The sequence below is a fragment of the Perkinsus marinus genome (assembly GCF_000006405.1).
Source record: "Perkinsus marinus ATCC 50983 genomic scaffold scf_1104296951238, whole genome shotgun sequence".
NCBI classification, from domain to species: domain Eukaryota; phylum Perkinsozoa; order Perkinsida; family Perkinsidae; genus Perkinsus; species Perkinsus marinus.
This window is the reverse complement of record NW_003209345.1, coordinates 23111-44988: the sequence shown is the minus strand read 5'-3', so window position 1 is coordinate 44988 and position 21878 is coordinate 23111. Positions and strand designations below refer to the sequence as shown.

Here is a 21878-nt window from a genome sequence, read left to right as displayed (position 1 = left end):
CTCTGTATCTGTGCGTAGATAGGCAGCTGACAACCCATCCGGTTCGCCAGCATGCGTCCTGCTTCCGCGACGGCTGATGAATGATGACCGAGTCACCCACTCGGAAGGGTTGCGTAGGGCGGCTACCCCCGCTTAACGTTTCGAAGACTGCTCGACGACGGGCCGGAAGGTAATGGTTGACGAATGATCTCATTAGATGTGCGCGACGGCCGACGAAAGCAGACTTCTCAGCATCATCCATCGCCTCAGAACTCCCTGCAAGATCCGGGGTGATCAACCCCACTCCTTGGTGACCTCTCAATGAATAGCCGAATCGCAAAGAGTTCGGGGTGAGTGCGACTACCCGAGCGTCCTGGGTGACGTCGCCGCTAGTCAAAGGACGCGAGTTGATGATACTGCACACCTCGTCGCAGAAGTCCTGGGCAACAACCGAGTTTCCCCAGTCACAGTTCCTACTGTAGCCGTGAAACAAGACTCGTGCTGCTTTGAGCCCGATCCGGTGATGAGTTTCGAACCCGCCGGCCCAAGGGGCTCTTGGGTCCTGCAACACGACTTGCGCGTTCAGCCGTCTCCCTACCTCCATGGTGTAGGTCCTGCTCCCTACCGCTCCATCACACACTATGTACCGGAACCTGCAACCGCCTTGCCGGCGAGCGACCCTCTCAGTCGCCTCAAGCAGTTCTTCAGCCGTCTGGCCGCCACCCAGCGCGATCCAGCAGGCGTGTTTCGTAAGGAGGCAAACGCACGTCAGGCACTTGAAGGGCCCAAGGGATAGGACGTCGATGCCAACCCAGAGGTAGGGCTCGGGGGTTTCGAGGGCCAGCCTGTACAGATCGAATCCCGGGCCTCCCCCCGCTTGGCCGGGAGTGACCGCCCATTCGCGCCTACTGCTCAAGACCTGGCATCTCACACATGTCGCCATCTCGTTGGTGACCACTTGTCGGAGCCTGGGGGTAAAAAACCCCGCCTCAATAGCACGTTCAACGGTCGCCTGGGCACTGCAGTGTGCACCGGCCTTATGGTAGACCCGCGCCAGTAGCCGGCGTGTAAAGTTACAATCACTGGGCACGTAAAAGGCGAGGAACAGCTTGCCATCCGCGCCCACGCACTTGTAGAAAAGTGTGCCATCCTTATCGACATGGAATTTGGTAGGTAGCTTCCGGTTCTCCGCACCATCCACTACCGCGGCACGCGATGACCGCTGTAAGGATCGTATGAAAGACCAGACATCCTCGTCACTGTAGGCCGTGGGATAGTCCGACGGTATAGCCACTGATCCCGACCACGCCTGAAAGGCAAAGCGGAGCGTCTTCCATCCATGCAGAGCGCAGTCGACATCCCAGCTCCGAGAAGCCACGGTGTCGGCCAGGCCAACGGGATGTGTCTCGACCGGGGTATCACATTCCTGTAACTGACAGACTCGGTCGAAAGGCTGACCGATAGGCTCAAACTGGGGGACGTCGACCCTCTTGGCAACTGGCAGCTCACCCAGACGGCAGACAAAATCGTCCAGTTCCTGAGCGACTCGCACCGGTGGGTCGAGATGGTCTTGCATGAGCCGCCCTAGCTGAGACCCACCCCTGGTCTTACGCTCCAGAGCTCTCGAAAGCCTGTCGGCTCGCACATTTAAGACTCCGGGGAGATGCCGCATACTGACTTCTACCCCATGGGCTTTGATCAGCACGATCTCAGCCCGAATTGCTGCCGCCAGTCTCTGCAGTGCCCGTGCTTCCAGTGCACGAGATACCTTGACGTCGTTGGCCCACCGAGCACAAGCGGCGTTGTCCGTCCGTATAACCAGAACGGCTCGATCGGGACTTGACTGCGAGGAAATCCAGGCTGTGAGTAATGTGCTGGTGAAGAGGATGCCACGCCACAGGGCCGCCAGCTCCCTTCTGTTACTGTGCCAACAGCTGGATCTCGCAGTCCACCGCCATGCCGCACTACCCAATTCGAATGTACCACAGTCGCCGACTTGAGCACTATCCGAGCCTACCCACAGCGAGAAGCCACCTCCAGTCAAGCTGGCATCAGTCTCTAGGATCAACCTCACCGGTTCGCTCTTGCAGGATCTCAGTAGCGACCGGTGCATACATTTATCAGCGGGAGTGAGCTCCCTCAGCCAGTCAAGTATGGCACAGTACGCTTCTCTCAAGCGGTCGGACAGCTTGCCGATGTCGTACTCCGTACCCCAAGCTAGGTGACTAAAGGCTCGTCCCACTATGGCTCGAAGGCAATCCGAGACCAGGCGCTCGATCGGATGGATTTGTCCCACATCATACGCAGCCGCGCCAGCCGCTTGGAAGGCCAGACGTTTTGTTGGTGAACGACACTCGAGAAATGCCTCAACTACAGACCACCGAGACTGTCGATTGCAGTCGAGAACTAGGTGGTTGTCGTCGAAGGAAGCTGTGAGGCCAAGAATCTCAACCCGCTCCTTCACCGGAAGCTGAACGCCGTATTGACGACACGCCTCCTTGAACTGGTTGACCACTGAGGAATGGACCAGGGCGGCCACCTTCGCCATCTGTGCGCTGAAACCGAGGAGCAGTAGAGCATAGATGACCATAGCAAACCCTGCGACTGCTATCGCCACATCGTCTGCCGACATGACGAGGTCGTCCACATACCACCGGATCACCATGTTGACTAAGGGCCACAGCTCAGTCAGCACGTTGCGGATGCTAGTCTCAATCCGGTGAATCCCTGTCGTCAAAGACCCAGGGCCGAAATGGAGGCCAAAGCTCACTCTCAGACACTCAAAGAGACCAGTAGCCGCCTGAATCAACACAGTATGACGCAAGAGCCTGCATTTGTAAAATGCGGCCTCGCAGTCGCCTTGTAGCAGCACAACATCTCCCTGCAAACGCATCGCGAGGATCAGAGTCCAGGGGATGACCCGTGGACTTGAAACTTTGCCTAAAGCTTGGTTAACCGGTCTGCAGTCCAGCACCACCCTGGGCTTTCGTTCCCAATTCGTGACGAAGCATGGACACGGCGGCAAAGTGATCCTAGTTGAAGTGGCCTCGTCACCGGACACAGGCCGCCAGAAACCTCTCGCCACGTATGCCTCGATGAGCTTGCTGTACACTGATTTCTGGCCCTCTGCGAGCTTCTTGTAGGCATGCAGTGCATATAGACGGCTTTTGGCAGTGGCTATTGGAGTATCCGGGAGATCTACGAAGAGGGCCGCCACCTGTTCGACACAGTCCGGTTTGTCCTCTTCACTGAGGTTACGAAAAGCAAGTCGATACCCTGGCAAGGTTGGCTCTTGGAAAAAGCCCTCCGCGACCGAACGGTTTATCAAGGCCTCGACCTTCTTGGATAGGTCTTCAGGTAAGGATGGCGTTAGATATTCCGTCGTGCATGCATCGACAAGTCTGGGCTGGGCAGCAGTAGTGGCACTGAGTTGATCAACATACCGAACGAAATCGGAGTTGTCCACGATAGGTTCGTCGGCTGATTTCTCAGCGCTGCGAACAACACCTGCACCCAGGTCCAAGCAGAGGCCCAAGGCTGCTCCGAGGTCGCGTCCAATCAGCATACATGTCTCGCTGTTTCGCTCATGGTTTGGGAGGACAGAGACGTTGACTGGACCGAGCGAGGCCTCCAAAGGCTTTCTCACGGTCACGACAACCGCAATCATCTCCGTGATGCTACAGCGACTGCCATCAGCCAGTCCCACCCAAACCGATGTGGGTATCCTATGAAACTTGGCCGACTCAGTAGTATGCTCAGAGGAGTTGCCGAACATTATATAGCTCTTGCCCGCCCCCGAGTCCACGACCCCGCGAATTCTTGATATACGGGCAGGTGGTTTATGGAGACCCACAGAGTTTGGCGACAGAGCAGCATCCACTATGTCGACCGAGATTGTTAACTCGGGTGGGGAGTCCAGTAAAACCGTGCGGTGTTGAATATCCAAGGCCACCGAGCATAGTCGATCCTCTACCGGATCCTTGTGCAAGGCGAGCGTGTACGACGATGGCGATGAAGGCATACTCACGGGCTGGGGGCTGATGGAGTGAGTAAGAACAGGACATGGCAGCTCTGTTCCAGAAGGCCGACTTATGTCGCATGACTTTGGTGTTGACAGACCTGCTTCCGGCTCACCTCTCGCGGAACTCGAACAGTGCGACCAGCTCAGGCAAGAGTTAGTGACCTGCTTCGGCATAGCGGAGGAATACGGGTAAACAGCATCAGGAACATCTCGTCCAGCTTGAGATTGCCCAATACCTCACGTGGACAACTGCGACGGTGAACGAGAGTTATGCTGATGAGAGGGAAGAGTATTAACGATCGACGGGGGTCCCTCAACCCGCGCCGACCTTAGCAGTTTCCCGACTCCATACTGGCGGGATTGGCAGAGCTTGAGACGCCCCGGAAGACAAAGGGGCGCTGCTTGTACCCTTTACCTTCTAGACGAGCGGTGGCCTCAATGGCCGCGGACTCGGTGCCGTAACAGGCGATAACATATGGCTTGGCAGCGCCCCGACGAGAGCGAAAGAAGCGAGCGTCCTTAGCAAAAAGGATATCTCTCATTTGAAACTCGTCCTCACAGCCATCGCCGGTAACAACGAGCGCCTTTGCAAAGCCTTTAACCCAGTTCTCCAAGTTTCCCGAGGTTCGCGCAGCTTTGGTCTCACCCTTTGCAGAACCTCCCGCGAATGATATTTGATCATGCTTGGGCACTGGCATTGCTTCGAGAGGATTGGCGGCCAGCTCGACGTCCTCACTCGAACGACAGATGGATCGAATCACTTCTCGAACTGATCTGAGATCGCCAGCGACCCTCCCTCGCCAAGGAAGAAGGAGTTCCCACTCCCTATCCAGAGCATCCACATCCAAGCGACAGTCTCTGATAGCCCGTATGACTAGGCCCCGGATCTCTCGAGGGAGTCGTCCGACTATGGCCCTGATAACCACTCTTCTTTCACTCGATGAAGCCTCGAAGGCATCTCGATGCAAATTGACAATTCTATCGGCCTCGTTTAGGAAGTTGTCGCAGTGAGCCACACCCGGGAATGACAGGCGCGAGATGGACGTGGCGTATGCTTTCTGTAGTATTGATCTTCGACAGAACTGTCCCAGAAGAGCAGCCTTAACCCCACACCAGTCCCACTGGGTACTCAGTGCCTGATCTTCCGCCGCAGATTTCAGAGCCACGGGTTTGAGAGAAGACACCAATCTCGAAACACATGCCACGCGCAGATGCCTGTGCGGTACGAAGGTCTCTCCCGAGAGCGTTCCAGCATTGGCCTCCGCCAGGATTGCCTCCACAGACGTGTAATGCCTGGATAAGCTCATAGCGTCCTCGCACTGGGCGAATTTGAGGCGCGAGACTTCGGTTGACGTTGCCGGGCGGTGGGACACAGATGGAAAAACTTCTAGCGCGGGCACGGGCACAGATTGGGCCACCACACTCTTCAAACTCTGAGCTCGGGATGCCGAGTCGGAGCTCATAGGAGGTGCCGTTCTTCCTCTGTGATCCGTGGGTACCCATACGGGAGCTCCATGTTGGCCAAGACTGAGCTCCCCATAAGATCTAGTACTCGAGCAACCGTCGTTCACCGAGGGGGTTGGTGAACCTACCCGGGATCTACCTTGCTCCCTAGCTCGTGTTGACCGTAGAAGATCGACCTTGGCTATGGTCTCAGCAATGTCGGCGTCAAGAGACTCAATTTCTGCGGCAATAGTGTCCTCCTTCTGATGGAGTGCATCGATCATTTCACAATCTTCGCGCACCTGCTCCGCTGGTGCCAGCTCATCAAGAATGATGTTGTCAATGGCCTCGCGAATGCGTTTCTGATTACCACGGGCACGGCCTCTCTTCATGCGGAGAGAACGTAACTGCTTTTGCAAGTGATCGACGGTGCAGTCGTCAGGAACCTCTCCTTCACCACCTCGTGCACAGCTGTCACCATGTTGTGGCACGTTGGTCCGTGAGGCTTCCGCATGCTCCGACTGCCGAACGCTACTCGCCATCGTATAAACAAGCAAAGAGAATACTTGAGCCAGATGGCTACGGAGTATACATGCAGTCACTGAATTAGCAATAATACTCAATACTCAATATATAACGAATCATCACGGCTTCGGGGCGTTTCTCCAGGGCGAGCGAGTAGACTATCACGGCTGGTCATCAGGCGTGACACGTGGTCTTCAGAAATCTGGCGTCGTTTGAGCAGCGTGAAGGTTTCTCCTAGTCCTATACCATCACAGGTGCCTTCAGACTATATCATCATTCATTCTTCATTCAATATATGGGCTCATCCTTTTCTACTATGATCGGCTGTGGTGAACCAACTTCAAGAACTCTCCGTGAGCCCAAGACCCTCGCTATGATAGGTGACTCCTACTCCTCTCCTCTATCCACTCACCCTATGCTTACAGGTGCTCCTATATCCGATGGTCAGGACTACGACTCAGAGTTGACAAGGCTCCCCCAAGCCCTCAGGGATGGTGGTCTCGAAGCGGTAAGTTGTTATGCCATCTCATCTTTGTGATCAAGTGATGGTACTGATGTTTAGGTCACCAAAGAGGTAGGCTGGGCCTTCGAGGATCGTGGTGATCTCGACTTTGATCTATTAGCCAACACACCAGTCTCTAATGCTCCATTGGGTAATATCGTTTGCAACGTTAATCAGGGTTATCGGAGATGTTCAGTGCCGTCTTCTCGAGCCGCCATTCCATATTATGACAATGCCAAAATCAAGAACTGTGAAAAAATCGGTCGGGCATGTGGACATGTGAGCTCCTCAAGAATTGTATTCTTATTTCAACAACATCATTGTGGTATCAGATATTTGATGCAGTGTATAATGCAGCCAGCGAGGGTAAGTTTGTCTTGACTGTTGGTGGTGATCATAGTCTGGGATGTCCTACTATTGCTGGTACGTGAATGTATCAGCGAACGTGAATGTATAAAGGATTCATCAGGTATCATGCGTGCTCGACCAGAAACTTGTGTCATCTGGGTCGATGCTCATGGCGATTGCAACCATCCCGAGACCAGTCCATCTGGGAACTACCATGGTTGGTTCACCACTACCTATCAGGTGGTGTACTGTAGTAATCAGGTATGCCTGCTGCCCACGTAATGGGGTGGTTTGAAAAGCGAGCTAGAGGTTTCGAATGGCTGGATGAACATCTATCCCACCCATTGAAGGAAGATAGGATCGGTAAGGAATATCGATCAGTCTAGTCTCATGTATGTTTACATTAGCATTCATTGGCCTGCGAGATATCGATCCCGAGGAGAGGAGGCTCCTAAGACAATCCCGTGTCAAGGTGATGAGCCCATATAGTGTGTGTACTATCATGGCCTTTTTACAGTGTTTCACCATGACTGATGTCGATCGCTTGGGTATCTCAGCGGTTATGGAGCAAGCTTTAAAGCATATTAATCCAAGAGGCGATCGTCCTATCCACCTCTCTCTCGACATTGATGGCATAGGTGAAGATGATACGGTACATGTCCATGGTCAGTTGATGTTCAGATCCAGTCATTGCCCCGGGTACGGGTACGAAGGCTAAGGGCGGTCTTACCTATAGGTAACTATCCATGGAGTGTGTCGTGTAGAGTAAGTGTACATTCAGAGAATCTCATTACATCTGTGAGAGGTTGGCCATGACAGGACAGTTGGGCAGCATGGATCTCGTGGAGATCAACCCCATTATGGATATGGAAATTCTGCGGAAATCCCGTGATATGAGCAGTCCGAAGACGTCTCCGATACAGTCATGTAGTGGGGATTAGATAGATGTAGGGATATAAATAGCACTTGGTCAGCCAACGCTGCCCAGCCTGCTGATGATGAGAATAAATTAGATGACAGTGAGTTTGAGGAGCAACTTCATGGAGATAATCCTCTTATAAGAGGCACACCAACTGTAGAACGAATTAAGCCACATTCATCCCATACCCATGCACATCAGGTTCGCCTTGGATTGGAATTGGTTGAGAGCGCCCTCGGCAAAACCATTATATAATCTTTTTTGGCGAGAGTGGGTTGCCGCAGGCGCTATATGCTATCATTGAAAAGTCTACCGCACTCGTTTTGATCGTAGATAAGGAAACCATAGACCTGTGGCGGAGGTTTGAGTGCCTTGTCACGATATATTGTCGAAGCTTTTGGCAAATCGCTAAAAGGACGTGTCTTGCTACTTGCTACACTTTTACTGACTTTTTATGCAGATATCGAGAACACGATAAATAAACCCTACTTGTTGGGTTTTGTGTTGATAAATATCGAATACTGATGTAGTACCACATAAGCTAAAAACCATATCGCATGCTCAGATCATCAACGTACCGGCAATTAAACTCATGAAGAGTGCCGAAGATTTTGCGACGATAACCATCTATACTAGGCTAGCATGTTGGGGATGTCAAGGGCTAAATGAAAATATCCCAATTTCCTGAAACTATATTGTGGAGAACTTTATTAATGTGTGACGTAAATGCCACACAGTAGCGATCGCTTTGTATCCGTCAAGCAAACTGCATTTCTTCCGGCATGATCGTCACGCGCTTGGACATACAAATTTGTGATATCCTCGTTAATGGACTGCGATGGTCGTATGGCCAAGCAGTAACAATACCGTCTCCATACACACAGCGGGAATAGCTATTAACAACAAGCGACAGAGTGGAGGGAAACTTTGCATCGATGAGTTTCTGTGCCACGGTATACTGTGATGAGAGCACAAAAATACAACACACGAGGAATGATAGTACTAGGGTCATCATCATCATCAACAACGATACAGTATGATTACTCAAGCATAATAGTTGAGACTAGTCTTCTTCTTAGCCTGTACTGCTGCTATACCTTGCATAAAGTCCTCATGCTGCAGCTCGGTAGCGCCACGTCTGAGAGCCTCCATACCTAGGAACCAGCAGCGAACAGTAAGCGAGTAGGTGTTCAATGAAAGTAGGCGTTGTTGATATTACCAGCCTCGACACAAACCGCCTTGAGCTGAGCGCCATTGAAATCATCTGTAGACCGGGCCAACTCATCGAAGTTTACATCATCCTTGTTCACATTCATTTTACGCGAGTGTATTTGAAGGATTCTAAAACTCGAATCCTCCTTGACTCGATAGTGATGCAAGCGTCATGCCAGCTAGTGCTTGCCCCCCTACCGTTTTCTAGCATCCTCGTTAGGTAGAGGCAGTTCAACTTTCCTATCCAATCTACCACTTCTCAATAGAGCAGGGTCAAGCATGTCAGCTCTGTTGGTTGCGGCGATGACCTAGTAATAAGGATAATGCTGCTTGTTAATAGTATGATAGAATCTTTCCTAACAATACCTTAACACGATCATCACTACTGAATCCATCCAATTGGTTCAGCAACTCCAACATAGTCCTCTGGACCTCCCTCACCCCAGACAGCTCACCACCAGCCGATCGTTTCATTCCTAATGGACACCGTTACTAGAGTGGAGGTAGTACGACTCACCGATAGCATCCAACTCATCGATAAATATGATAGCAGGAGCCTTTTCCTTAGCAAGATTGAATGCATCACGGACCTGAGTGGGAGCAGTACTACCCCACTCTCCATCAACATATTGATATACCATCTTGGAGCCATCACCAATGAACATTTGAACCAATTGTGGTCCAGCGAGCTTAAGAAAGGTAGCATTAGTCGCAGCAGCACATGATCGGGCCATCATGGTTTTGCCTGACAAGCTAAGGTGAGCACTATGACAGTAGTATGGCAATGAGTATCATCATCATCATCATCATCATCATTATCATTATCACATACCAGTTCCAGGAGGGCCATAAAGTAATAACCCTTTAGGTGGGGAGATGCCAATCTTATCGAACCTCTCCTTATGGGTCATTGGTAGCACAATAGCCTCTATCATCTCTTGGATTTGCTTATCACACCCTCCGATATCAGAGTACCTCATGAAGATAGCAATAATACGAGCATATGATGAACAGATAAGCCTAGGAATGGTAGTAGTAGTAGTAGTAGTACTGATCAGTGGGCCTCTCGTCAACCTCCATTGCTTTAACTCTCGAATCAAAGTCTTGAGGCAACTTATCGAGGACGAGATAAGAGTCTTTATTGAGGCCGACTAGGTCATTAGGCTTTAACTCATCCACAGGGACCTAATGACAGTTAGAAGAGTCCTCTATATTGTAGATGCAAGGCCATTACAAGGCCAATGATGGGTAGGTAGATAGTTTGACGAGTGGTCGTCTTAACTACCATAGACTTCTTCTCCTTCTTATCTTTTCGTTGTAGTGTGCTTATTGCAGATCCTAAACCCAATAGTACCAATATGATGTCGTCGTCCTCCTTTTGGTTTACCTGCTTCGGGAAGATCGGCCTCATCCTCATCTGCAGGCAGGATCTCTGCAACACTACCAACCAAATGGGGTAATTGCCGATTGAGGTTTATTTTCTCCTAAACGTTACGACAAGAACATTGATCTACCACCAGGATGATGGTGGTGGTGCTAACCTACCTGATTATCCTTCATCTTCTCTTTAATAGAGTTGAGTTCATGCGTCAAACGTTGAACCTCTGACTTGTAAACTCGTATGTCATTCTGGATAAGCCGGGCCCTCTGCTGGATCCCCTCAGTACCTAATGATGTATGATACCAATTGGAGATAGACACCTCTGACTCGACTGTGTTATTATTACTCATATTCTTCAAGTCCTCCATGAGAGACTTCATCTCTGCATCCTCTCCCTCCTCCTCTTCTTGTTGTTGTTGATTCACTGACTCAGGGTTAACAATGTTGTTGCCTGTGGATGGGGCTAAAAGGGGCTGCTCTTCGGGCGAACTCATTAAGATAAATAAACAAAGTTGACCAGAAGCGACGACACAGTCTCCTATACGCATTATGGATTGACAGACTTGAATTGATAGACTTGAACTTGGAGCCCACAAGTTGGGGAGAAGAGTTATAACAATTGTACAGTAGAGGTTTAGTAGTAGGGAGGGCCATAACGGCTCTAGTCAATAATCTCGAGGTCTTCAGCGGCCAACGATGGTGATGGCTGTTTGCCCTTCTTACGTGCCTGATATGCATGTGTCCACAAGTTCTTCATAACACTACTACTACTACCTTGGCATCATCAAGTACGTTCATCCTATTCTCCTCGTCGTCATCCCTATTCGTAGCATCACCCATACCCTCCTCCTCCTCATTATCAGATGTATCCATCCCATCGTCCAGCAGTGGTGCATTCATTCCAATGTCCTTCAATCCGACTTCTGAAGAACAATCCAGCATCACTAATGTACTAGGTAATATCTCTTCAGACAGTGGATATCATTATTATCACCTGGTTCATCGGTATTAGGCATCGGATTAGCAAAGTCACCCCTCTTAAAGCGTGTCTCCGAGAAGTAAGTGACAAATACTTCATGACCACCAAAGATACGTGAATCGTAACGGAGGTGATGATAATAAGCGGACCTCATACAGCAGTAAGTGGGGTATTACGGCCATCTAATATTCGTTTCACCTGGCCGGCCTCTTCGACATTGCGGAACTCAATAAAACAGCATCCAAGACCAGGTACTTGCATATCGACTGCTGGTACTGCAGCTGTATTCCTCTGAGATAGACCACAACTGTTTATGATATCACAAGCCATGCTAAGTACTACTACCCTTTGGTCACCGGCGTCATCCTCCATCGTAGCCGAGTCATGATGATTAATATCCCCATTGGGTGGTTGCTGCCCAACAGGTGTATCCACATCATTACCATTGGCTGGTTGCATAGTGGATTCGGGACGAGGAATAATGATGCTACGGACATCTGCACCAGCAGTTATCGACTTACACTCCACTTTGATATCCTGATCATAGAGCCATAATACAACTATGCCTATGTCTTCTACATGTACTACATCCATTAGGTCACTGTAGTTGATATCATCTAACAGTTCCTCAACACTACCAGCAAAGTTAGTCATGACTAGTATCCTGGAAGGTACTATCTCCAAACCCATAGCCTTCTTCATTATGTCACCATCAAAGTTCATGTAACTACACTCATCATCATCATGATAGCAGTAGTAATAGTATTATTAACCTTACCCTTTGACGATAGCATCCTTAGGATTGATAATCCTAGCCTTCACACCTTGTACCTCTACTTCACCCTTCTTCTTGAGTCTATGTTCATCCTCTATATTCACACATTCAAAGACAGCCATGACCTACAACACGACATCAAGTTGAACAGCATAGGTGACGGTCGCCATCGTCGTTTGGTGTACTACAATCTCTTCATCATTCCAAGTATGTTTGAGTAGCTCAAGATGACGTATCTCCCCCTTAGATGCATTCCTTAATGCCCGTTTAATAGAGTGTTCACTCGCCTTCAGAGGGAATCCAATAAGGCATAGTCTGCTAGTATCAGATGATACTAATGAAACACCAAGCATGATACATATCCACCATGACCATCTCTATAAGCATCATACCTTCAGCCGCGGATATACCTCCTGGTGTGGTACTCGATGTCGCTGCATGACCCGCAGTATAAGCATTCACTGAATCGTCTGGTGCTGCAGGGCCCATGTAGCCTTTAGGACGCCCGACTTTGATGCTTACTCCTGATGCATTCCTAGTATAGTGAGTAGCATGTTAGTAGTAGTAAGGGTACCATAGGATTTGAGCTGATGTCCATTAAGCCTCTCTAAAGCAATACTAGCCTCCTCTGGTGTACGGAACTCAACGAAGGCGAATAGACCATCCCCACCTGAACGCATCATCATCATCATACCTCCTTCTCCTCCTCTTCTTCGTTCTACAACTATACTCCTACTATTACTACCTAACCATCCATGCACAATAGGCCTGCCCGGCATAGCGTTAGCTCCCATATTCATCAAACCATCATTCAATACATCAATCAACTCTGCTGCTGATATCTGACATCACCATCACCGAATGATTGCTGTTAGCTAGTGATAGTAGTACTCCAGGTGGGATCTGGCCAATGTAGAGCTCTCTGGCAATCTTCTGCCTCTCTGCTGCTAGAGTAGCATTGAAAGCCTCCTTTATAGTAGAAGAGGACGATACCACAGTTTGGGGTAGCTGATAAAAGTGCATGACCTATTGTTAGGACTGGTTGACCCTTACCATTGATGTCCCAGCGGCTAGTTGTGCTGCTAGCTCCTTCGGGGGCGAATCGAATCTAATGATGATAACGGATGAAGGATCAATACACCCACAGTAGAATGAGATAGCGATACTTGAAAGGCTTCCGCTTCTCAGAGGGAGACCGGCTCCAACGGCGGCCCTTCCCCCTATCCCTAGGCCTTCGCTCACGACGTCTACTCGGGCTTCTACGTCTAGAACGTTCCCGACTGTCGTGACGGTAGTGGTCATGGTGACGATGTTGATGATGATGATACCCCTCCCTACGATCATCCCTACGATCATCCCTCCGGTCTGATAAAGATATCTATGTCAAGCCGATAGGTACCGCTAGTGCTACTACCTCTGCTACGACTCCTCTTCCTTCTAGACGCCCGATCATCCCTACTACTACGACGAGTGATCCGATCATAGTCCTTCCTGTTGTCCTTTCTATCCTCATCTTCCTTATCATCACGTCTACGCTTGCGATTGGACCCATCCCCAGAGTCTTCATCACGGGTATGCCGCTGCTTATCCTTTCGTCCATCATCATCACCCTGTTCATCATGGCCTCTGGTGATGCTCTCGTTCCTTCTCCTGCTCCTCTTGGGACTGCCCTCGTCATCATCCGATTTATGCCCCGATCGGTGCCTGTCCGATCCACCCTGTCTACGTCTACTATCATCACGTGGGTTACGCCCTTCAGAGGATCTATCATCACGACTCCTCTCTCGTGAGGTACCCATAGGAGAATAGAGCTATTGTGGATCAAGGGAGGGAACTGCTCCATACCATGGTAACCATAGTGGTGGTGGTGATGGACTCAACTCAACAGGCATACTTTACTGATAACAAGATACTATCCCCAGAAAGGCCACAAGTATCACAAAGACATGTTGAATCCGCATAGGTGAGCATAATCATCATGACTCATGAGGGCCAGTCCTAGATGCAGCGGAATAAAGTGCTTCTACATGAGCTAGTATAGACGTAGGAATCACTTCGTCTATGACATGTTTAAGAGTACCTAGAACACGTTGAGCCTTGCATAACAGCTTCCGAGCTTAATACCAGATGGTAGAAGGGCTTTGATATCACCCTCTATCAGGAAGTCTACTCTCGAGCCGATAATACCATCTGAGATAAGACAGTCCTGATGGTATAACGATTCCACTAGTTACCACTAATATCATGCTTATGTAGCGGATGTGCAACGCAATATGCTATCCTAATATCATCGCCACTGACCTGAATACTACTACTACGGCTGCGGGGCCAGAACATCACTCGAGTATATCACCATTCCTTCGGTAGGATACTCTGCATGATCAATGCTACATGAAGATATGATGTATGCACCATTAGGGCCAGGACGGCTAACACGCAAGAGTACAGTGTCTCTGTGTGGGGCCTGATGACAACCATTGGTAGCTCTCCATGTCAGCCTGTCCCCGACACTACATCTTCTGAGAACGGCTCGAGCTCGAGATGGGTTATATCAATGCCTTCATCGATACTCTCAATGATACGCCCTGTAGTAATGCCTTTCGTCAAAGGAGGACTGCTTGATGCTAGGTTATCACAACCTAGGGGAATTCTTAAAACTGCGAGTACGATCGATAACCGTAATCCTACGAAATTCACAGAAGGCTCTAGGGGTGGCCTCAACATAAAATTCCCCCCGAACAAGACATGCTTGTTGGGATTCCCTTTTCCATATCTGTATAACACAGTCCTACAGGAGTGTGTACCCATCCCACTCTTACCCTCAAGCACATTGGTCTACGGCCTCCCACTGGGATCACAGGTTGGGTCATACTCTCGAAATATGCTAGAAGACTCTTGCTGACAGTTGCGTAATGGTGATCATCACTCTGCGGCTACTGCTATGTCTATGACCTACTTGTATGGATTCTCAGTGCAGCTAGCGAAGGCTGCATCGTGTAGTTCGAACGCGAGCTTTTTCAAGGATTCACTACGATCCCCCTTTGGAGTGGTATCTACAGATCTTCCTATGCTCAAGTCGTGAATCATTACCATCACCGATATTCGTAACAGTTGCGGTCATTAAGGCGATATCCTTCGTTATACCATGTCGCAGCTTACCAGGCTTTAACGACATTGCTAGTGAGCGATTATAGGACATACGGCACTGGTGTAGTCCCAACCCCATTCCACTCATTGAGTCCTCCATCGGCGTTAGGTAACTGTAATCATCATGATGCATCACAGATCAAGCACGTTGGATATTACCCTTCCGAACCACTGCCGCTCATGCAAGATGACATGAAAGGGGATGTACCACTAAGTGACAGACAGGACTGTGCATCATCATCATCTTCCTCCTGGCCCAATAAGGTGGATTCCTCTCCATCATCACTATGCTGCTCCGGAGGGAGGCTTAACTCCCGAGCATGCAGCAGCACCTCTAAGACAAAGTACTCATATATATAAGCTACTGGGGTCTTACCTGGATGATGGTCAATTTGTGGTGGAGGCAACATAACCAAGAAGGATGAACCAGAATGGAGTGCATCGTTAGTAGTGTCTCCCTTTGTATGACCCTTAATAAGACCGACCCCCTCTTCTGCAGTACTACACTCAATATGATCTCGTCTGTAGCATAACCATGACAATAGGCCGCTACCCCGTGTACTAAACGGTAACCAACGGAAGCACGATGCTATGAATGATGGTGCTTGACGAGGCTCTGAGGACTACGTACCGCGCCAATCAGTGGTAGTGAACATCAACCTACCTCCTGGAGATCCAATGAAGAATCCTTCCTGCTCAATAGAACCATAACTTACCATTCTACAGCAGGCAACCTCCAGAGAGTTGATGATGATGATCACCACGATTGGCGGGTAAAGTCAGATTTTCAAGGGAAATCGTCAATAGTCAAGGTGATTTCTCGCTCGCCCCGCGCCGTTTATTCTTGCAAATAGTCAAGGCGCGGCCCAAACAGACGATGTCCCTAGAATTGGTGTCCTAGGTCACCACTAACCACGTCATAGCGTCCATACTTAAGGTAAATAACGTCCCAACCGCGGTTCGCATCGGGCTAGGGGTTTACACTGTCATTCCCTTCGGGTTTCTGGTTGCCTTGTTAGTCCCTTCGGGTTTCTGGTTTCCTTGTTATTCCCTTCGGGTTTCAGGTGTGTATACCCATATATGAGTGGATAAGTTTGTCAAGTAGTGTATTGGACTACAAGTATCTATTTGACCGACTTCAAGCGACGATAAGAATGATCTCGGATCGTGAGGACCATGGTGTATGTCCCTCCGTGCGACTCTCCATTCCATCGTAAAGTTATGGAGATGAGCGATTTAGGGTTATATGCCATGGGGTTCTCTGTAAAGATGATTATATGTGCACAAATAGGCTTGTTTTAATAGACGCCAAATCATGTGAGACTCTTGACCGCTTCCCAGAGTCAGAGAGCCCTGCCGATCTCCGCCTTTTGAATGTGAAGGGGATTTACTGTCCTCCACCTGATACAGTAAACCAGCATCCCTTTTACGTCTAACAGTGCGAGCCACGGCTTCGGTGGTCTTCCGAATTGCAGCAATAGGGCGTGCAGTGGCAGAGCACCTCCCAAGCCGCGAACGTAGCGAGTATGGGCAACAACATCACCTCGAGAAGTGGCGTCTAGTCGGAGGCAGAGCAGGGTGGGCGAAAGCCTTCGCCGCTAAGGTTGTGGCTTTTTTATATGCTGATCGTCTCTATAATACTAGAGTCATGCTGCAATGACACTGACTAGTAGGTAATACCTCCTGCGGACTCTTGCCCGCCTTCTTCTCCTCTGATACAGGTGTCATTCGGTTGAGTGTATCATCGAAGCGAGAGGCTAAGTCGGCTGGATACGCTAGTCGGTCTATCCTTTCACTCACTGAGCACTAAGGTCATCAACCTCTCATAACACGGATAATGTCCTACCATGCTCCTTCTTGGGTGCCAGGCACTCATCTTCATGTATCCTAGGTGTAGCTAACTCCTGCTTAGAGTAGGTCATTCGAGTTGTTAGATTGATGACCTCATTACCTGACCCATGATGCATTCTGACCGAAGTCTCCTACTCCTACCAAGAGATGACAGACCTAAGTTGTCCTCACCCACAGCTACCCCTCTAGGACCCTATGACCTGTCTGGATATCGATGCTCCTGTCCGTATATCATCTCAGTGGTGTATTAGATAATCTATTCGTACAACTGGCAGCAGGAGCAGCCGAGTATCTGTAACGCTCAGTAAGCTGGAGGTAGTTTTCTGACTCATTCGACGACCTCATGAATCTGCGCTGGAGTATAGATGTCTTAGTGCCAGTGCTGCTACTGGCAAGGAGTGTCTTGGCGGACACCGCCTTTTTAACGGCTTCATCTGATGCTTCATCACTCTTCATACTTTGATGATAGACGGGCCTGTAACTATCGTATGATATGAGACTTAACGCTACGATGGTGTGACAGAGACATCAGACAAGAGCATGGCGATAATTATGATTATGCCACGGAATACGGCAGGGAGGTGGAGGCAGCAGCCAGAACATGGGGGCGTACCTATTATCAATCCAAAATCCTTGTTAGACATGTTATCCTTGTCCAAGAATTGATGAGGCACTCAACTAAGGTATCAGCAACCTCATCGGTAAGGATCAGCTGCCCTTCGTCCTTATCCATCAGTGTATCACAGAGTAAAAGAGTTATGCCGTAATAATATTTATACACCCTTGGAGGTTCTAGTTCTTGGAACCATCCATCTCGTCGGACCACGCGAAGTAGGAGGTACGAATACGGAACGGAAAAATTGTATGCACCTTGCGAATTCCACAATTCTGCCGAAGGTCGATAGGAGGTTCGTACTCGTGTTAATAGTGATAGTAATAGCCATATATGGACCCGAAATGCTGTGTGAAAGCTGCATATCCTTACTCATGAGAGTTCGCTACGTATAGCTCATAGTCCCGACTACCTGTATTACAGGTAGTCGGGTCCTGTAATATAGCTTCATACATAGACGGTGCACCCGATGCCATGTATTAACAGACTGAACATCTCCAAGGAGTCAGCCAAGATGACCCAGCTCTTCTGATAATAACTGGGATTTTGCGGCGGAGCGACGCTGTTAACCGCGGGGGGGGGGATCGAAATCTGATAATGATCTTACTCGGCATTAGAGAGTCTTTGAACAGGCTTGTGGATCGCCTTCCACTACCATAATCATGACATCCTTTACTGAGATGATCCATCTTCGCTCCTCGCAGGGTGAAGTCTTCGAGGTCGAGGTAGTACAAACAGTGTCTCGCCTATCATGCTCACTGAAGGCTGCCTTGTCATTTGCTGCTCATATATTCAACTTGAAGCTCAATTATTTCAGTCAACAGTCGCATGCATGTCCAATCTGATCCAGAATATGGTAGAAGATGGCGGTGTAGATGAGGAAATACCGCTACCTAATGTTAAGACTGCTATATTGGCTAAGGTAATTGGGTAGAATGGGTTGCATGTATGGTACTACTATGAGCCTTACAGTATGGTTATGCTGTTCTATTGGGATATGGCATGTTGTAAACTCTCTTACAGGTGATCGAGTATTGTAAGCATCATAAGGAGAATCCTCCTGATGAGATAACTAAGCCGTTGAAGTCTACGAGTCTTGCCGAATGTGGAGTCAGTGATTGGGACTGCGAATTTGTGAACATAGAACAGGTAAGGATACATACTTTTCATGCTACTGCTACCAGGCTTAATATCACCAATCGCCGTATGTGTCGTTAGGAAATACTCTTTGAACTAATTCTAGCTGCTAACTATTTGGACATTAAGCCTCTGCTTGATCTAACATGCGCTAAAGTAATACATCGATCTAGTTCACTCCCTCTGTAATCCTCGAGACTATGTTTATAGGTTGCATCTATGATCAAGGGCAAGACACCTGAAGAAATTCGTCAACAATTCAATATCGTCAACGATTTTACACCGGAAGAAGAGGCTAAGGTGAATTGTTGTAGTAACGTCCTAGACTATGCATTTCCACTGGTGTTACTACTTGTACTCAGTTAGTCGTATTTTTGAATAGTACGAGTGCTCACTCGTAGGTACGAGAAGAGAATAAATGGTGTGAGGATGCATAATATCGCTTTTTTCATACTTGCGGCACGACGATATGTGATTGGAGTATCACTTATCATATACTCGGCTTTTCGTTAGTGTGGGTGACTTGCTGAATACGTAGTAGCTATAGGCCACTCGGCCAGACTTGTATATTTTCTATTGTGGTCAATGCCCGCTACAGGAAGTGTTGCGGATGGGGAGACTGTGAAGCTTCGATCCTCGCAAGGAGAGGTGTTTGATGTTCCGGTAATGTGAAAGGTGATCTCGATGGTAAACAGGATACATTAAGTGATGTCAGACCAATGTTGCATGCATGTCCAATCTGATCCAGAATATGGTAGAAGATGGCGGTGTAGATGAGGAAATACCGCTACCTAATGTTAAGACTGCTATATTGGCTAAGGTGATGCTCTCATTACTAGAGACGTAGCTTACAGAGGCTTCATTACTTTGTACGATGCATTGTTGTAGATAGTGGGAAGAGATCAAACTATTCATAGCTATCATACAGGTGATCGATTACTGTAAGCACCATAAGAGCAACCCACCTGATGAGATAAGTAAACCTTTGAAGTCTACCAACTTGGCGGAGTGTGGTGTCAGCGATTGGGATTGTGGATACGTTAATATCGAACAGGTATTGTCAAGCTCTCAATGTAGGCCACTCACTGTGATAAATACAATATTGTAGGAGATGCTGTTCGAGCTTATTCTGGCCGCCAACTACATGGACATCAAGCCCTTACTCGATCTAACTTGTGCCAAGGTGATGTCGAAGCCTAAACCCGGATATAGGTGGTCCAGTGATGTAGGTTGCATCGATGATTAAAGGGAAGACTACTGAGGAGATTCGTCAGCAGTTCAATATAGTAAACGACTTCACTCCCGAGGAAGAGGCACAGGTACTATCCATAAGACCCCGTTTAAGTGGAGTACAGCCTCCAACCTCAGTTACGTGAAGAGAATAAGTGGTGTGAGGATGCATAGAGTAGTAGTAGTGGGATGCAGTATTGTGGCGTGACATCTATATACTTTACCCTTTGGTTGTTAGTAAATGATAACATGGGGATAAGAGTGGAGTTAAAAACCCTGTACATCATAGTTGACAAATCGACTGACAACGCAGTGTCATGAAGGGTCGGACAAGATACGTTTTTAATTTTGATGGCAACATATTGTTTGGTAAATCAGTCTGCACTATTCTTAGCTCCTGGCTGACAAAATACTGATGTAACCCCTTCAACTCAGCCTTCTTCTTCACGGCCCTCCTCCCCACAGAATGCCATTGCCAGCATCTCTTTGGGATAGCTTCCTCGAAACCATCGAAGTACCTGTGAAGCAATATGTACCATACAAGTTAGCTGTATGCATTACCCGTCGAGAGCTCTCGATTGCATGTCCTTTCTCACTGTATCATCATATTCAACATCCTTTACACCTGATTCACTGGTCTCCTTGGATAGTTCCGGATCCATGGTGATGACCGACATTCCAGCAGTGATTGGTGAAGACCCACCTCACAACGATTGACAACATCCCTCCACAGAGGCGAGGTAGGGTTGATACATATAGACACTTGTAGACTGGTCTTCATGGTCTCCTTCATAGCATTGAGTCCTCACGAGGCTTGAACAAGCCAGGTATATTGGAATAGTACCTATGAGATGGTCTGTCGAAGAATGAGGGAGAAAAGCCTCGGTATTGCATTTCCCACTGCTCATTCTCTATGTTGATAGGCTCTGTATTGCAGGTGTTCCACTAATTGTCTGCCTTATTACCTTTATCTATACGAATGGCATCACTCCAACCGAAATATTTCAGACCACTCACCCCCCTTTGCTGTTTGCTCTCCAGTAGCATCTCCTGTTCGGTCTTGTCTCTCTTCTTCCATGGCTTGCCGCGGTCTGTACGCTTACTCATGAGAGGCAAACAAGAATGGAGATACTGTGAGTTCTAATGGACTTCCTAATGCTAATAATGACTGCTCGCTGTATGAGTCAAGTATAGCATTATAACCTTAGCTATTAATTGGGACGTGATTGGATTCAGAAGCATATGTCCCTTCATGGCTGGAGTCTCTACGAGCATATTCGGTGTATCCCTCTCTTTGGGCCGTCCCTGCTGCCAGCACGAAGCTGAGTTTGTCACTAGCTGTCCTCCAGTTCTTACTCAATGAGACTGTATCCAACTCTGACAGTAGAGTCCAGGGGTCTGTGGGTGATTATGTAATATACCAGCCCGATTGCCTGTTCGTGGATGAGGTCGAAGTCGCTTTTGCTTGGTGAGTACCGCTTGAGACCTTGACCATTGGCAATGCTGTATTCTACTGCGTCAATAATTAAGGTCCTGTTGGTCCCGCAACCATGTCGCTGGACTTTGGTACCTTTGCTCGTCTACTAGTGGATGATCGAATCACGGTTGAGGTGTATCATATCTAGGACAGGGTTGTGATGGCAATGCCAAGCACCTCGTAACCAATAGGACAAGAGAGAATAATCCGCTCCTCTGTTAAGACAAGATGTAAGTCATTATGCGCCGTGCTCCGATGTACACCTCATCCCTGATATCATGGAGATGTTTAGGGAGTAGAGGATGGCCAGACGAAGACTGAGTATTAGTAATACTCAGT

The 21878-nt window shown here is 48.6% G+C and overlaps 9 protein-coding genes across 9 annotated transcripts; 3 read left to right on the top strand and 6 right to left on the bottom strand.

Annotated features, from left to right (window-relative positions):
* Nucleotides 1–192: 192 nt before the first annotated feature.
* Nucleotides 193–3754, bottom strand: Pmar_PMAR016416 (hypothetical protein; the record flags this gene model as incomplete). Its single annotated transcript, XM_002777623.1, has 3 exons — nucleotides 193–255; nucleotides 344–418; nucleotides 605–3754. 3 exons carry the CDS (start codon nucleotides 3752–3754, stop codon nucleotides 193–195), a joined length of 3288 nt encoding a protein of 1095 aa, XP_002777669.1.
* Nucleotides 3755–4329: 575 nt separating this feature from the next.
* On the bottom strand, nucleotides 4330–5835 carry Pmar_PMAR016415 (hypothetical protein; the record flags this gene model as incomplete). Its single annotated transcript, XM_002777622.1, has 1 exon — nucleotides 4330–5835. One exon carries the CDS (start codon nucleotides 5833–5835, stop codon nucleotides 4330–4332), a length of 1506 nt encoding a protein of 501 aa, XP_002777668.1.
* Nucleotides 5836–6230: 395 nt separating this feature from the next.
* Nucleotides 6231–7759, top strand: Pmar_PMAR016414 (Arginase, putative; the record flags this gene model as incomplete). The annotated part of the gene is made up of 11 exons (XM_002777621.1): nucleotides 6231–6348; nucleotides 6394–6476; nucleotides 6531–6621; nucleotides 6667–6749; nucleotides 6803–6893; nucleotides 6940–7035; nucleotides 7080–7181; nucleotides 7226–7290; nucleotides 7336–7456; nucleotides 7500–7554; nucleotides 7600–7759. The coding sequence occupies exons 1-11, from the start codon at nucleotides 6264–6266 to the stop codon at nucleotides 7757–7759; spliced, it is 1032 nt and encodes a 343-aa protein (XP_002777667.1). The 5' UTR covers nucleotides 6231–6263.
* A 1001-nt stretch (nucleotides 7760–8760) lies between these two features.
* Nucleotides 8761–10824, bottom strand: Pmar_PMAR016413 (26S protease subunit regulatory subunit 6a, putative; the record flags this gene model as incomplete). Its single annotated transcript, XM_002777620.1, has 12 exons — nucleotides 8761–8891; nucleotides 8957–9078; nucleotides 9148–9257; nucleotides 9316–9425; nucleotides 9467–9539; nucleotides 9588–9694; nucleotides 9782–9924; nucleotides 10001–10134; nucleotides 10184–10287; nucleotides 10337–10433; nucleotides 10495–10616; nucleotides 10677–10824. The coding sequence occupies 12 exons, from the start codon at nucleotides 10822–10824 to the stop codon at nucleotides 8782–8784; spliced, it is 1380 nt and encodes a 459-aa protein (XP_002777666.1). The 3' UTR covers nucleotides 8761–8781.
* Nucleotides 10825–10991: 167 nt separating this feature from the next.
* Pmar_PMAR016412 (Splicing factor U2AF 65 kDa subunit, putative) lies at nucleotides 10992–13883 on the bottom strand (the record flags this gene model as incomplete). Its single annotated transcript, XM_002777619.1, has 15 exons — nucleotides 10992–11057; nucleotides 11105–11253; nucleotides 11325–11379; nucleotides 11508–11600; nucleotides 11655–11846; nucleotides 11898–12036; nucleotides 12088–12209; nucleotides 12273–12418; nucleotides 12477–12608; nucleotides 12659–12754; nucleotides 12830–12926; nucleotides 12976–13092; nucleotides 13138–13192; nucleotides 13251–13449; nucleotides 13499–13883. 15 exons carry the CDS (start codon nucleotides 13881–13883, stop codon nucleotides 10992–10994), a joined length of 2043 nt encoding a protein of 680 aa, XP_002777665.1.
* A 4474-nt stretch (nucleotides 13884–18357) lies between these two features.
* Pmar_PMAR016411 (glycoprotein FP21 precursor, putative) lies at nucleotides 18358–19269 on the top strand (the record flags this gene model as incomplete). Its single annotated transcript, XM_002777618.1, has 6 exons — nucleotides 18358–18420; nucleotides 18513–18617; nucleotides 18719–18844; nucleotides 18914–18988; nucleotides 19043–19132; nucleotides 19234–19269. The coding sequence occupies 6 exons, from the start codon at nucleotides 18358–18360 to the stop codon at nucleotides 19267–19269; spliced, it is 495 nt and encodes a 164-aa protein (XP_002777664.1).
* Nucleotides 19270–19417: 148 nt separating this feature from the next.
* Pmar_PMAR016410 (glycoprotein FP21 precursor, putative) lies at nucleotides 19418–20236 on the top strand (the record flags this gene model as incomplete). The annotated part of the gene is made up of 6 exons (XM_002777617.1): nucleotides 19418–19495; nucleotides 19548–19652; nucleotides 19761–19886; nucleotides 19941–20015; nucleotides 20062–20151; nucleotides 20201–20236. 6 exons carry the CDS (start codon nucleotides 19418–19420, stop codon nucleotides 20234–20236), a joined length of 510 nt encoding a protein of 169 aa, XP_002777663.1.
* A 200-nt stretch (nucleotides 20237–20436) lies between these two features.
* Nucleotides 20437–20739, bottom strand: Pmar_PMAR016409 (hypothetical protein; the record flags this gene model as incomplete). Its single annotated transcript, XM_002777616.1, has 3 exons — nucleotides 20437–20463; nucleotides 20511–20580; nucleotides 20624–20739. The coding sequence occupies 3 exons, from the start codon at nucleotides 20737–20739 to the stop codon at nucleotides 20437–20439; spliced, it is 213 nt and encodes a 70-aa protein (XP_002777662.1).
* Nucleotides 20740–21007: 268 nt separating this feature from the next.
* Pmar_PMAR016408 (hypothetical protein) lies at nucleotides 21008–21169 on the bottom strand (the record flags this gene model as incomplete). Its single annotated transcript, XM_002777615.1, has 1 exon — nucleotides 21008–21169. The coding sequence occupies one exon, from the start codon at nucleotides 21167–21169 to the stop codon at nucleotides 21008–21010; it is 162 nt and encodes a 53-aa protein (XP_002777661.1).
* Nucleotides 21170–21878: the final 709 nt, after the last annotated feature.